This window comes from Schistocerca gregaria, chromosome 8 (assembly GCF_023897955.1).
Source record: "Schistocerca gregaria isolate iqSchGreg1 chromosome 8, iqSchGreg1.2, whole genome shotgun sequence".
NCBI lineage: Eukaryota > Metazoa > Arthropoda > Insecta > Orthoptera > Acrididae > Schistocerca > Schistocerca gregaria.
The window spans coordinates 436,123,022-436,139,344 of NC_064927.1; the positions used below are offsets into that span (position 1 = coordinate 436,123,022).

The 16,323-nt window shown below is 40.7% G+C and overlaps 1 protein-coding gene across 42 annotated transcripts in view; it reads right to left on the reverse strand.

Annotated features, from left to right (window-relative positions):
• The window catches only part of LOC126283988 (eukaryotic translation initiation factor 4E transporter), a 246,923-nt gene that overhangs the window by 101,033 nt on the left and 129,567 nt on the right, over positions 1-16,323 (reverse strand). For 25 of the 42 annotated variants that reach the window (XM_049982498.1, XM_049982523.1, XM_049982521.1 and 22 more), the window contains 2 exons: positions 8,722-8,858; positions 7,861-7,950 (listed from right to left, as the gene is read on the reverse strand). In XM_049982498.1, coding sequence (XP_049838455.1) covers positions 7,861-7,950; positions 8,722-8,858 — 227 coding nt within the window. The remainder of the gene's footprint in view (positions 1-7,860; positions 7,951-8,721; positions 8,859-16,323) is intronic. The other 17 variants (XM_049982522.1, XM_049982524.1, XM_049982509.1 and 14 more) reach the window with 1 other exon arrangement.

The window sequence follows — 16,323 nt, forward strand, 5'->3', positions numbered from 1 at the left end:
TGCATAATATTGTGCAACAGTAGGCCATTTCTTTTTGCGTTAAATTGGGTGAAACTGCGACAACAACTTACGGTAAGCTACAGAAGGCTTTTGGAGAGGATGTTATGTCAAGAGCTCAAGTTTTTCTTTGGCATAAAATGTTTAGTGAAGGCAGAATGAATGTTGAAGATGAAGGCCGCAGCAGACAACCATCACGGACGGATGTCAACTTGGCCAGGGTGCGTGAAATTGTGCGATCTGATCGAAGACTATCCGTGAAAATGAATACAGAAGACCTGAACATCACTCTAGAAATGGTTCCTCTAATAATAACTGAAGATCTTGGTAAGAGAAAGATTTGTGCAAAAATGGTCCCCAAAAATCTCTCACCACAACAGTGAGAAACACTAAAAAATGTGGCAGCCAATCTGTTAGAGAAAACAGAAATCAATCCAGAATTATTGAGCCGTGTTATCACTGGTGATGAAAGTTTGGTTTTTTTTTTTTTCAGTATGATCCAGAGACAAAGAGCCACAGTTCGCGATGGTGTTCAAAGGGATCACCCAGATCACAAAAAGCTTGCATGTCGAAGTCAAAAGTGAAATGTATGCTTCTATGCTTCTTTGATTCCAAGGGAATTGTTCATAAAGAGTGGGTGCCTCTTGGACAAACAGTTAACAAATATTACTACAAAGAAATTTTAGCAACACTTCGTAAAAAGAATTCTTCGTGTCCATGCCAACATTGCTGATAATTGGACTCTGCATCATGATAATGCACCATCCCGTACTGCTCTGTTAGTACAGCAATTTTTAACCTCACAACAAATTTCAGTACTACAACAGCCACCTTATTCACCAGATATCACTCTTTGCAGCTTTTTTTCTATTTCCAAGAGTCAAAACGGCGGTCAAGAGACTCCATTTTCAAACATAAGATGTCCAAAAAGCGGCAACGAGGGTCATTGAGGATATTACATAAGATGGGCTCCAGAAAAGTTACCATCAATGGGAGAAGTGCTGGAAAAAGAGTGTGCAATCAGAAGGGAACTACTTTGAAGGAGAAAACACTAAACTTCACTAAAACGGTAAGCAACATTTCACTAACTGAAGTACAAGGCGAGCTGCAGTTCCTTTAGATCCTATAAACATTCATCATACACTTGTTTCAATACGGGAGAAAGTGTAATGAATATGGCAGGTGTTAAAAATGCATCATCATGTATTCAAGATTACAGTGACAGGTCTTCATGGATACATTAAAAGCAAATGTGACACGTATAGACAAACTTTTGGAAAGAAGTAAACCTCAAACTGTTTAACACTGAGAATGACAAAAGCTTCGGAGTGCCACCAACCCTTACTGTTCAGAACTCTAGGACACGCAATTTCACTGATGATGTATTACAAACGCCATAATGTGTAAGGAAACTACAGAGATAATCAAATGGAATGATACATTCGTTATGATGGAATATGTTTTGGTGCTGTAATAGCCACTGGTTTAACTTCTCTGTACACATAAGTGCTACTATCATTTGATTCAGCGCAGACTAGAAGATAATCAATTTCTACTCATCTTTCAATTTCATTACCTTTGGACTCTGCTATAAAACTCATTACAGGTGTTCTATGTATTCCATTACTTCCCTGTCAAACAATTTAAGACCATTTCAGTACCTGTATCATGACCTACACACAACCAAGCTCTTTAGATATAGGGACACACAATAATCAGCTCAGATTCCTCAGCATACGTTTTGGTATCACATCACTATCACATGCAACTTAAGTGAGCTTTTGTGGTAGTCTCAGGCAAAATAGGTGTGAAAAACTAGTGGTCAAATTTACTGCTGACACAGTTCTATGTATACAGTAGTAAAATCAACAGAGTTCCAAGCTTAATTTCTACAGTATAATCTCTGTTGAAAAGAAAATCAAATAAATTTCAAAGCTGCATTTCATAGTGGTTAATTTGACAGATTCCACAGTTCTAGTGTTACAGTTTCAGTCAGCCATGTAGAACTGAGAGCTGCTAAAGTTTATTCTTTATAACATTGTAGTTGCAATAATGCCCATGTGTGCGCACACGAGTGTGCCACTGTTATCAGTAAGTTGCAACTTGTATTCACATAACTATGTTTAAGCAAAAAGGTTACTTACTTTCAGAATGGCTCAAATATATGTAACACCACTTCCGTCTATCCTTGTAGCTGCCTTAACATTATGGCATTTGTAATCATGAACAAGTAATGTTGCCTTCTAATGATTTGACATTAAGGGTGCTGGCATCTAGAGGCATGCTGATCTGTCATAACTGTTTACAAATTTTTGTATTACCTGTTACAAAGAATGACCACATTCATTACACTAATACTGTAACAAATATGTAATGAATGTTGTCGGACCTACAGAAATCTAATCTTTAATGCAACTGAAAAATTTCGAAAGTAAAATGTTTATGCCAGACAAAGATCCAATGCAAAGCGAACCCTCAAAATTCAAAACACTGCTAGCTCTCCATGACTATTCATAGATAATGCTAAGAAACTGCACACATAGAAGCTCTTAGGCAAATTTTTAAGTGTTTGTATATCTATAAGAAATAAATTCACTGCAATTTTTATGCCCCTGGCCTATTTTTGAACCTAGGGAACAGAAACTGATAGCTTTCAGACAGAAGTCTTGGGGTCATACTTCTAACATATTACAATCTCAAGAGATTTAGAGAGAATGATTTTTTTGCTTTCTGACCATAAGACTCAAAACATAGAAACCTGCTTTGTTGTCAGAAGTTGAAATCATTTCAGTGAAGATTGTTCTCTGCTCTACAATCTGGGACAAAACCTGACTACTTATGAACCACTCTTTACCAATAGCAGCAGGTATAGATTTACACAGTACATAACTAGTAAACCACATACATTTGGCAGTTAGTCCATGTGGACACCAAATACATGCTGAACAGATTTCAATACCTGGGAAAAAATGAACATTCAAACCCTTTCCAAGCTTATGGCACCATTCCTTAGAAGCTTAAGGTATTTGAAAACCACCATTTTTTCACGTCTTGACACCTGGCCAATATACTGAATAGTTAAGGTGCAAGTCTAGTGGGTACAATGAACAATTCAAAAAGAAGAGATAACCACATCAATATGAAATTCAAAACTATCGTTATTCGAAACTACCATAGTGAAGCATGTAGACAACCTTGCCCACTTATGAAGCCAAGAAAAATTTCCTGTTTTCAGTACACTACATCTACAAGTTCATGTAAGATTGGGAAGGATTTGAAATTTCTTGCAGAAACTGAAGAATTTGAAGATAAAAATAAATATAGAATTGATATCTGGGTCAGATGGCTTACAAATTTTCAGAGAAAGCAGCATCTGGGAGGTATAAAACAAGTTCCTTTTACAACATATTAGAATTTCCCAGGATAAGTGTGTGGGTTCTTTACAGAGCTGTTAAAGTGAAGTTATGAACTGTAAACAGTTTCTGCAGAATCTCAGTTGAGCAATAAGACAAATGGAAAACAGGTGTCAAAACGGAGGTAACGGAGGATTAACTAACACTAACTACATACATTAAGGGTATATCCAGCCCCTTATCGAAGCTAACAGTAACAAATGCTCTTTAACAAAGCTGGTCACATCACTGCCACATTCAGGTACTTCTGTATTTGAGAAGAGTAACTTTAGCATAAAGAACGTTTGCCACTCAGGTTGAACAATTTATCACTGGAACAAGTGCTGACTGTGTGTCCAAGCATTACACACGCAAGACCCTTGTACTCCAGTATACTGAAGCGCAGCTGCAACAGACAACTGCAATGAGACTTAAAAGGAAGTCACAGTTACTCTGGTTCTTATCCGCCTGAAGTAGCATGTATTTATATTAGTATGCAATATCCTATAGCAACCACAATCTTCTCTGTAGACTCATGTCAGCTGCTGAAGATAGCTCTTGGTTGGCTATTTAAAATTGTGTATTGGAGGCAAATTTGGAAAAGTATGATATCTGCTATATCCGTGAGTAGCCGGATACTGGTGCACATGTCAGAAAAAAAAGGAGAGAAATAATGACGATGAAGGTGGGTAGACGGCTCGTAGACAGGACTCAAAACCCAAGCTAGAGTGTAGCAACAGGTCTGATCCAACACAACAAAAGTAGGTCAATAGCAACCTATGCAACAACGAAGTACAAGCTTTCGACAACCCTGTCAACAGGTCAAGTACAAGCCACAATACAAATTGAGACCAAAGAGAAAAACCAAAGCCAAAAGAGAAGTCTTCGATGAGTAGTCATTAGTATGGTGGAAATAGGAACGGATGCTGTAGGACGAAGTACAAGACTGACACAGAGGCTGAGATGTGGCGGTATTTGTGCTGGCCACAAGGGAGACTACTGGCAGGTGTATTCATGTGATGAGACTGGTGTACTCACTAGGTGAGCACAGCACTGTGGCAAGACCGTCTTCTATCATGCATCAATAGATATTTGCTTCGGCGGGCATTCCACTTTTGCACAGCCCAATACCAAAGCTTTTGCCTGTGGTTCTTTATGAGGGGACTTCAAAAAGTGATTTAAACATTATGGCAGGACAAGCAATTTAATGCTGCACTAAAATGTCTTCTGAACATAGTCACCAAGTCTCCGTAAACAATAGAAAGTTCTAAATCTCACTTCCATTACCACAGAAATAATCTCGTCACAGAGCCATTCAAGAATTGCTGTGCAAACGACTTACTCATTGGAAAATCTCTTTCCCCAGATGTCCTCTTAGCTTGTTTGAAAGATGGAAATCCATGGTTGCGAGATATCCCTTCCTGATCAGCATCACCTATGTATATGTGGCCTTTATTAAGCTGCTGGCTCCATTTCACTACTGCTGGACAAAACTGCATTAGACCAGTGTACTGGCTGAATTTCACAGCAAATCTGTCCATTTTAGACATTTTGCCCCCAACAACCTTACTGTCCTGCATACTTCAACTTTAAGTTTCCAGTCGTTATGCCACTCTGCCTGCACACTTCTTGACACTTGTTGTGCGACATTCTTCACGTGGGATGACGTATGTAGCTTTTTTTTGAAGGCCATACATAATTCCTTTGCAAACCAGGGCCTTATTAGTTTCATGAAAAAGTTTATGATTTCACCTATTTGCAACAAATAGAAAATGAAGGCATTACGGTATGGGATTTGATTGTAACTGCGATTCTCCTTTGCACGTATTTGGTGCACAGTGTTTTTGAATGAAGGGCACTGACATTTCAGGTTAAGTAAGGATGATAAGCTGGGGCTCTATGGTGCTGTTGTGAATTTGTATAGCAAAACACACACAATTTTAGAGAATAATTAAACAATAATTTCTTATCAGTTACCTAGATTTAACAGTGGATTATTTAAACTATCCGATGTTTAGCGCTCAACAGGCATCATCTTAAGATTGTTATTTACAATAACTTGCTCATAAGAAAAACAAAATCAACGAATTTTGGTTATGAACCTCAATAAGAAAAATGCATGCTTCATGAAGATAAATTCTTTGCTATTAAACTCTAATAAAAACGATCTTCTTATACATGCCAAGCATACTAATCAATGCTGTAAATAGAAAATAGAAAAATACTGCAAAGCCATACTATGTTACGTACACTACACAACTAACACCAACTACGAAAGTATCAAACATGAAAAATCAAATAATTTGTAATCTAATACATGAACCACAAAGAATCTAAAGTAAAAAGAGATTCTCTTCCTGGATTAACAACCTACTGCATCAGCAAAAATACGAAACTAGAATTGTGTAAGTATGCAGACTACTTTATATCAGTACAACTACTACTGACCAAAAGCTACTTCCCAAAAATTTAGTAACTCCATCACTTTTTTTCCCTTTGCAGCTCTCTGTCCTTTGCCTCAGTTCAGAGGTAATGCTCTTATTCAAGTCATTATATTAATGGACTTAACGCACATCATTAAATTATGAAAAAAAGGAATGTACCTGCCACAAAAGTTCTTGCCCTGTACAATCTTAACATTCTGATGTGTTGACTTCGACAGCCGGCCTGCCACCCTTTCTCCCTGAAGCACAGTGCAGCCTGACAACTTATTGTCTAGGATAAAGCATTAGTGCAAGACTTTTCATCTAAAATCTTTGTTCACAGGAGAGTTATAGCATATCTAAGTGAGAATGAAATATTAAATTTTATTTTCCTTACATTCTGTCCCATGTAATCCCATAACTACAATGAGTACTGCAGTTACTGAGACATTACTTCAAAAGCTGCAGGAGATTGTGTACTTGGGAACTATTAGTAAAAAGAAAGAAAGAAACGAATTTTGAGGCGCTTACATTTTCTGCGGCAGTGACCTCGTCACTAAGTTATTGTAAAAAACCTGCAAGTGTTTAGCTCAGCAAGAGAAAGGAAAGCATGGAAAACCAATATAATTGCAAGTGTATAATGAAACGAGTATAGTCAACAACTCCCCAGATAATTGAGGCACTGAGTCATTGATATGTACATAAACAAGATTGAACTCTCAAATTTTCTATGTACGAATTTTTAATAGTATGCTATCAGGTGTTCTGAGGTTTTTTCCTTATTTTATACACAAAATTTTGTAGACTAACTCAGCCACCATCTTTAAGTGCTGCGAGTTTTCCTGTTATGTATACTTACTGCCTGAACAATTCACAGCACCAGAAGACTGCTAGGTCGGTCTTCTAAATATTGCACATAAAATGGAAAACATAAAACTCAGCAGTATACCTGGAAGCGCACTCTTAAGACTGAGGATGTTGCTAGCTTTCAGGAAAGTACTCCTTCAAAGCTACACCCACACCCCTACATTGCTCAAGGTCCTTGGCATCCCAATTATACGTCAGCACTGCAGCTCAACTGACTGGCAAAGCCAGGCCAATGTAGCCAAGCAGGTCACACGTGCCAGCATATGCATGAGTGCTTTAGAGCTCTGAAGAAAGATTCATGCAAAAGGTAGCTAGACTTCCAGTCTCGTCTGTGCACCTATCTATGACTCGCTGCCTCAACTCATTACTTGTTACACTTACTCCTTCCATTATCTACATTCCACCAGATACTTTTGATTAGCATAATTACAAGAAAGTATCTGAAAGTTACTTCTATTTAGAGATTAAAAGCAGAAAGAAGTTAACATTATATGATACAGGAAGCTGACATTAAATGCCTTTTAAAAATGAGAAGGGGAAAAGGCTTGCTGTGAACAAATGGAAGTGACAGTACGAAGAATTATTCCTGCATATGAAATGATTTTTCAGGAAATCAAGCAAAATGTCAACAGATGTGAAGACAAAAACAATTTTTCTTCTTTATTATTTCCACTTCTCTTATTTTGTTAGATCTGACTGCAACAACGAAATCTAAGCTGCCTACACCACTGTGTTTACCCATGCATTTACTAAATTTTTAATTTGTTTACACTGAGAAAGATGAGATTTACTACCTAAACATTTCAAAACAATTATTAGCGAGTTGCATACTGATCTTTTCCTGTAATAATTAAACAATACAATGAACTATTCTATTTAAAAATGATTGCTTTATAATTTGATTTTTCTGGTAATATTTCTGGTTGTTGTGGAATTGCTGCTACAATTATGCCAGGCGATAAATTTTGTGAAGTTTAAATTCTCAAACTTAATTTTCGCTGTTAAACTTAATTCCTATAGCTCAAAAATTTAATGAAATCTTAATGTTTTATTTACTTCCTTAAAGGATGACAAAAGGTGTATTATGCGACAGAAGTACTCATCCAAGCAGTGGTCAAGCAGAAGTTTATTAACCATTTGAAACAGCAAACACTGAAACCCAGTGATCATGCACACTTTACCTGAGTAAAATGTAACTGTTGTATATTCGAGGGAAGTGGACCATTTGGTGCTGTCGCAGGTATCACCTTCCCATCAGTAATCTGAGCAAGCTGTAATTGAAACGAATGGCACAAAATGTTGCGAAGCAAATCAAAATGCAATTCCGCTACATGCCTATGGGAACTGGCTACTTACTACACTTAACACTACTACTTCAAATATACTTTTCTAAAAGCCATTTACTAGGAGTTTTATGTTAGATCACAAGCAAAATTTATGTTTAATACAAGAAAAACTAGAAATATTATGCTCAAAGGTATTCTAATATGTGCTACCTAGCACTATATTATATGCAGTAATTCACTGTCAGTATTATTAAATTCTTAATTACACTGGTCTTGAAATCCCATTTAACAAAGCAGCAACAAAATACTTTTCTTATACTTTACTGTTCTACTGATCTTTGTATACCCACTTTCCAAAGTTAATACTATTCAATTACACTACTACATTGTTTGAGTACTCAGTTATCTCAAGAGAAGTTCTACTATTCCTGCATCATGCCTGGTGAAGGAAAGATTTGTGCTACAAATCTTAGCATACATTTTTGATGCATTTTAATTTTGGATTTTTAGTTCAGTGACTAACATTGCACAAGAACATGGCTTTTAAAAATGTATATTTCTGAACATAACAATTACAGGATACCATATATCTGACTACAGGGCATAGGAACATCAGCACTAAAATTATGTGAATTTTCCCAAAATGAGTTGCTTCTATGATACTATTCCGGGGGAAGCATAGCATAGAAAACTACACATGGTGAAACTGTACTACCACTTAACATGTAAAAAGGAATATTTAAGGTATATACTTACCAATTTATTGAATGCCGATAAATCTTCTTCCTTTTTTGTATTTGAATTCACAGTCGCATTCTGGCTTTCCGTTGAATTTATTCCTTGCCTTATTTTTGCTTCTAGTTCTTCAACACTATGAATTTTCCCAGTCACTTCTGAAACAGAATGTTTAATTTAATAAGTAATTTACATATGCATCAAGGAAAGGGATAAGCATTCTTATTCTCTCTATTATGTCACATCAATGATCAGGCTCTCCAATACCTTCAGTAACATTCATTTACAAAGAGCCAAGACAATAAGGCTTATCACGTAAATGCTGCCTAATAATTAATAAAATACAGTGAAGGCAACTACTCACCTATGGTAGGTTGTTGCGTGGAACACAAATGTAATGGAGGTCCAAAAGTAAAAAGTAAATGGCCTTCGCCATATTGTTGTGGTGGATAAAAAGTAAAGTGCGATTGACAGCCCATGCATCTTTCACTAAAATGGCTAACAAATCAGGTGGCAAACCCAAGCTGGAATGTAAATGATTAAAAAAAGGGCATTTCAGCAGGAAGTGGCAGACAGTTAAAATGTGTGTGCAATGTGGACAAAGTGGATAGCACCACTGAACAAATGATGACTAAAATGGCAGTGCCCAATATGCAGGTGAGTTAAAATAATCTCCTTCTGGTGGGAGGGCCAAAAGAAGCTTGTCCGAGCCACTGGGAGAGGCTTAATAAACCAAAGCTTGTTCCTGCGAAGGGAGGACCATAGGCGATGCCAAAGGGACACCACTACCTGACAAGACATCAGAGGGAATATAGGTACTCATGGGCAGAGGTATGTAGACTGCAGCCTTGGCAGCAGGGCCATCAGCCTCCTTTCCTGGCATACTGACATGACCTGGTAACCACAGATAACCACAGAAACATGACACTGGCTCCACCAACAGACAGCAAGTGACAGGTTTCCTGGACCCACTGCACTAAGGGATAGACAGTGTACAGCACATAGACTTTGAAGGGTACTGAGCGAGTCTGAGAAGAGGGGGCAATTGGAAAGGCTGTGTCGCTGGATGTACTCCATGGCGTGATACAAGGTGAAGAGCTCGGCTGTACTAAGGGGTGTGCCGGAAGCAGATATCGAATGACATGGGTGCCAATGACGAAGGCACACCCAACCCAATAGTCAGTCCGAGAGCCATCAACGTGTCTAAAGGTATTATCTCGAAGTTCCATGTGAAGGCTGTGAAACTGGAGGGGATAAACCAAGGCTGGAGTAGTGTCCTTAAAAAGTGAGTGAAGATCAAGGTTAACATGGGCCACTTCACAAAGCCAAAGTGGTGAAGGGTACACACCCACTGGGCAAGTTGCAGGTAGTATGAAGTTAAGCCGCCACAGTAAGTGACAAAAGTGAACTCCAGGGGGTAACAGAAGGGGGATGAGCACCATACTGACAATCAAAGGAATCGTCAAAGAAGGAGGCATAGGATGGATGGCTACGCATAGCAGACAAATGGTATGCATACCTGCTGAGGAGAAAGTCACGGCAGTAGGACAGTGGTAGTTCAACAGCTTCAGCATATGGACTCAACTGGGCAGATGTAAAAGGCACCCATGGTCAAACAGATGCCATATGGTGAATAGTGTTGAGACGGCATAAGATGGATGGGCATGCAGACACAAATAAAGCACCCACAGTCTAGTTTCAAACAGACAAGGGACTAGTACAAACGGAGGAGGATGGTTCGATCGGCACTCAAGGAAGTACCAGTGAGGACATGAAGGAGACTGAGGGACCATGTACAACGGACTGCCAGCTAAGATACATGGGAGGACCAAGAGTTTGCTACTCAGCACGAGACCCAGAAACGTCTTAGTTTCAACGAATGGAAGCACAACAGGCCCAAGATGTAGAGGTGGTGGGAGAAACCATTTGTACCGCCAGAAATTCATACAGTCAGTCTTGTCAGTGGAAGAGCGAAAGCCATTGTTAATGTTCCAGGAGCAAAGACGTTCACGACAGTGCTGAAGATGCTGCTCAGTGAGACAGGTCCATGGAGACGAACAAAAAGAGAGCCGGAGACGCTCAGTGGGAGACAGGCCATTACAGGGTTAATGGCGATAAAGCGGACAAATCTCAGCACGGAACCCTGAGGCACACCATTTTCCTGGATAAAGGTGTCCGACGAGAAAGCCCAAACACACCCTGAGAACTCAGGTCTTGTAAAAATGATTGAAGAAACCAGGGCAGGCGCCCACAGAAGCCCCACATGTAAGAAGTATGGAGGATACCAGTTCTCCAGCAGGTGTCATAGGCCTTCTCCAAATTGAACACCACTGCCAGTGTCTGGGATTTCACAGAAAACCATTCATGACACGGGTGGACAAAGTAACGAGACGATCAACTGCAGAACGCCGTGCACAAAATTCACACTGTGCACTCATCAGTAAATGGTGAGACTCTAGCCAGCACATCAGCCAGGCATGAACCATACATTCTACCACCTTGGAAAAACAGCTGGTCAGAGAGATGGGGCAGTGGCTAGAAGGATGGTTTTTGTCCTAACCAGACTTAGGTATGGGTATGATGGTGGTTTCACGTCAGTCTCCAGGAAATGTGTCTCCTGCCCAAATGTGGTTGTACGTGTTAAGCAGAAAGTGCTTGGCTGCAAGAGAAAGATGCTACAAAATCAACGTAGATGGCATCTTGCCCTGGGGCAGAGGATCTGGACGAACTGAGAGCACGATTAGCTTCCTCACAGTAAAGGTGGCACTGCAGCACTCACGATGTGAAGAAGAGAAGGGTATCGCCCATGCCTCCTCTGCCGTCTCCAATGGAGGAAGGCAGGGTGATAGTGGGAACAGCTTGAAACTTCGGCAAAATGGCGGCCCAGTGTGGTAGGACCGCTGCTATTTTCTACATACATAAATGATCTGGCAGATAGGATGAGCAGCAGTCTGAAGCTGCTTGAAGATGATGCTGTAGTGTATGTGAAGAAGTCTAAGATAACTGACTGGAGTATAATACAATGTGACGATTTCTAGTTGCTGTAATGTAGGGCAGCATGCTCTGGAAGTAGAAGAATGTAAGTTAACACTTTTGCTGCTGTGGGGATGTATAAAAATGCTAGTACACCATTCCCAGGTGTTGTGGTCATGTATACACGTCACTTTGATTTTCCTTCACTGTTATGGACATCTAGATACATCCCAAGCCACCAACCTCTTGTTGCTGCAGGTGAGTTACTTCCACATCTCTGAATAAAAAATGCTTCTAGTATTTATCACACAACATATGTGCCTCACTGAATGCTATTAACTGTAGAAAATCTTGTTTTTCTATCTTCAATTGTTTATGAGACACGCCAATTACTATAACCACAATTTGTGATGTGCAAGGATGTGAATGAGCGTGTATCATGCTATCTTACTTCAGATATAAAACCTAGTAACTTGTGAAGAAAATGACCGTTCAGTTCTCAATTTTGAACAAAATTTTGGTATCTGGTCTACAATTCATTCACTGCAAAGTACAAGCTAAAAACAACCATATGTGAAAATTCTAAGCGATGTTTTACTTAATTTGATTCAAGGGCAGTATGACAAAGAAACTCAGTTCTCTCTCAAGTGAAGATTTGATACTGTAAGATGTACAAAAACAATCATTTTTTAACCTAATATTTTTCGAAAAACCGGGTAATCGTTTATCACTTGGAACACTATCTCTCAGCACAGGCATTTGGTGAGGAGCACAGATTACAAAGAGCTTGTCTGTAGCAGCGGAAAGGTTAAAGCAGTAAGGACACACTCGTAACATTAGAATACAGCATTAGAATTGTGCTACTTGACACTGTCACACAGATAAAATATCTACGTGTCACATTGCAAAGGAGTATGAAATGGAAGAAGGATGAAGGACTGTAGCAGGTGAGAAGGTCAACTTCATTTTACTGGGAGAATTTTAGTTAAGTGTGATGTATTTGTAAAGGAAACCATATATAGGACATTAACGTGACCCACTCTTAAGTACTGCTCTAGTGTTTGGGTTCAACACCTGGTCGGATTATAAGAAGACCTCTCACCTGTTCAGAGATGGGCTGCTAGATCTGTTACTGCTAAGTTCAAACAATATGCAAGTATTATGAGATGCTTCGGCAACTCATATGAGAATCCCTGGAGCAAAGGTGACAGATCTTTCTGAGGAACACTGTTGAAAAAGAATTTAGAGACTGCAGGATGATTCTATTGCCACCCACATACATTTCACATAACAACAACAAAGACAAGACATGAGAAATTAGAGCTAATATGGAGGCATTTCAACAGTAATTTTCCTCCCACTCTGTGTGTGAAAGGAACAGGAATGGAAATAACTAGTGGTGGTACAGGTTACTCTCTGCCACACAGCATACGGTGGCTTGCCAACTATGGAAGGATATGTGCAAGTGGTTTCCTTTCCCTTATTTTACTTACTGGGACACACGCACCTCCCTCCATTATTTAAACAATTAAATATTATAAGTTTAGATTATCCAATGTGGAGACAGGAAATCATGTGAACAACTGAAACAGCACATCGCTTCACTGCAATTTGCATCTATTGTAACACTAGAACAATAATAAACACCCGATTCAGTTTTCTGCACTTTAGTTATTGTTCAACAGGGGAACACTAAGTTCTTGCATAAATATATTTCTGCTTGTCTCTGTATATGTATGGATAAGTCTTTCCGCTCCCGGGATTGGAATGACTCCTTACCCTCTGCCTTAAAACCCACATCCTTTCATCTTTCCCTCTCCTTCCCTCTTTCCTGCTGAAGAAGCAACCGTCGGTTGCAAAAGCTAGAAATTCTGTGTGTGTGTGTGTGTGTGTGTGTGTGTGTGTGTGTGTGTGTGTGTGTGTGTGTGTGTATTTATTGTGCCTGTCTACCAGCACTTTCCCGCTTGTTAAGTCTTGGAATCTTTGTTTTTATATATATAAACAAAGATTCCAAGACTTACCAAGCGGGAAAGTGCCGGCATACAGGCACAATGAACAAAACACACAAACACACACACAGAATTACTAGCTTTCGCAACCGATGGTTGCTTCTTCAGGAATGAGGGAAGGAGAGGGAAAGACGAAAGGATGTGGGTTTTAAGGGAGAGGGTAAGGAGTCATTCCAATCCCGGGAGCGGAAAGACTTCCCTTACGGGGGAAAAAAGGACAGGTGTACACTTGCACACGCACACAGACACAGACACACAGACAGACACACAGAGACACAGGCACACATATTTAAAGGCAAAGAGTATGGGCAGAGACGTAAGTCGAGGCGGAAGTGTGGAGGCAAAGATGATGTTGAATGACAGGTGAGGTATGAGTGGCGGCAACTTGAAATTAGCGGAGATTGAGGCCTGGTGGATAATGAGAAGAGAGGATATATTGAAGGGCAAGTTCCCATCTCCGGAGTTCGGATAGGTTTGTGTTGGTGGGAAGTATCCAGATAACCCGGATGGTGTAACACTGTGCCAAGATGATGTGGCCATGCACCAAGGCATGTTTAGCCACAGGGTGATGCTCATTACCAACAAACACTGTCTGCCTGTGTCCATTTATGTGAATGGACAGTTTGTTGCTGGTCATTCCCACATAGAAAGCGTCACAGTGTAGGCAGGTCAGTTGGTATATCACGTGGGTGCTTTCACACGTGGCTCTGCCTTTGATCGTGTACACCTTCCGGGTTACAGGACTGGAGTAGGTGGTGGTGGGAGGGTGCATAGGACAGGTTTTACACCGGGGGCGGTTGCAAGGGTAGGAGCCAGAGGGTAGGGAAGGTGGTCTGGGGATTTCATAGGGATGAACCAAGAGGTTACGAAGGTTAGGTGGACGGTGGAAAGACACTCTTGGTAGAGTGGGGAGGATTTCATGAAGGACGGATCTCATAGAAAGATAGGTCCTTTATCATTTAGCTACAAAATAGCAGGTCAGCAACTGGAAGCAGTTAATTCCATAAATTATCTGGGAGTACTCATTAGGAGTGATTTAAAATGGAATGATCATATAAAGTTACTCGTCGGTAAAGCAGATGCCAGACAGATTCATTGGAAGAATCCTAAGGAAATGCAATCCGACAACAAAGGAAGTAGGTTACAGTACGCTTGTTCGCCCAATGCTTGAATACTGCTCAGCAGTGTGGGATCCGCACCAGGCAGGGTTGATAGGAGAGATAGAGAAGATCCAACGGAGAGCAGCGCGCTTCGTTACAGGATCATTTAGTAATTGCGAAAGCATTACGGAGATGATAGATAAACTCCAGTGGAAGACTCTGCAGGAGAGGCGCTCAGTAGCTCGGTACGGGCTTTTGTTAAAGTTTCGAGAACATACCTTCACCGAAGAGTCAAGCAGTATATTGCTCCCTCCTACGTATGTCTCGCGAAGAGACCATGAGGATAAAGTCAGAGAGATTAGAGCCCACACAGAAGCATACCGACAATCCTTCTTTCCACGTACAATACGAGACTGGAATAGAAGGGAGAACCGATAGAGGTACTCAGGGTACCCTCCGCCACACATCAGGTGGCTTGCGGAGTATGGATGTAGATGTAGATGTAGATTTAGATTTCGGGGCAGGATTTTAGGAAGTCATATCCCTGCTGGAGAGCCACATTCAGAGTCTGATCCAGTCCCGGGAAGTATCCTGTCACAAGTGGGGCACTTTTGGGGTGGTTCTGTGAGAGGTTCTGGGTTTGAGGGGATGAGGAAGTGGCTCTGGTTATCTGCTTCTGTACCAGGTCAGGAGGGTAGTTGCGGGATGCGAAAGCTGTTTTCAGGTTGTTGGTGTAATGGTCCAGGGATTCAGGACTGGAGCAGATTCGTTTGCCACGAAGGCCTAGGCTGTAGGGAAGGGACCGTTTGATATGGAATGGGTGGCAGCTGTCATAATGGAGGTACTGTTGCTTGTTGGTGGGTTTGATGTGGACGGATGTGTGAAGCTGGCCATTGGACAGATGGAGGTCAACGTCAAGGAAAGTGGCATTGGATTTGGAGTAGGACCACGTGAATCTGATGGAACCAAAGGAGTTGAGGTTGGAGAAGAAATTCTGGAGTAGTTGTTCACTGTGTGTCCAGATCATGAAGATGTCGTGAATAAATCTGTACCAAACTTTGGGTTGGCAGGCTTGGGTAATCAAGAAGACTCCCTCTAAGGGACCCATAAATAGATTGGCATACGAGGGGGCCATCCTGGTACCCATGGCTGTTCCCTTTAATTGTTGGTATGTCTGGCCTTCGAAAGTGAAGAAGTTGTGGGTCAGGATGAAGCTGGCAAAGGTAATGAGGGAAGACTTTTTAGGTAGGGTGGCAGGTGATCGGCGTGAAAGGAAGTGCTCCATTGCAGCGTGGCCCTGGACGTGCGGGATATTTGTGTATAGGGAAGTGGCATCAATGGTTACAAGGATGATTTCCGGGGTAACAGACTGGGTACGGATTCCAGGCGTTCGAGAAAGTGGTTGGTGTCTGATGAAGGATGGGAGACTGCATGTAATGGGTTGAAGGTGTTGATCTACTTAGGCAGAGATACGTTCTGTGGGGGCTTGGTAACCAGCTACAATGGGGTGGCCAGGATGTTTGGGTTGTGAATTTTAGGAA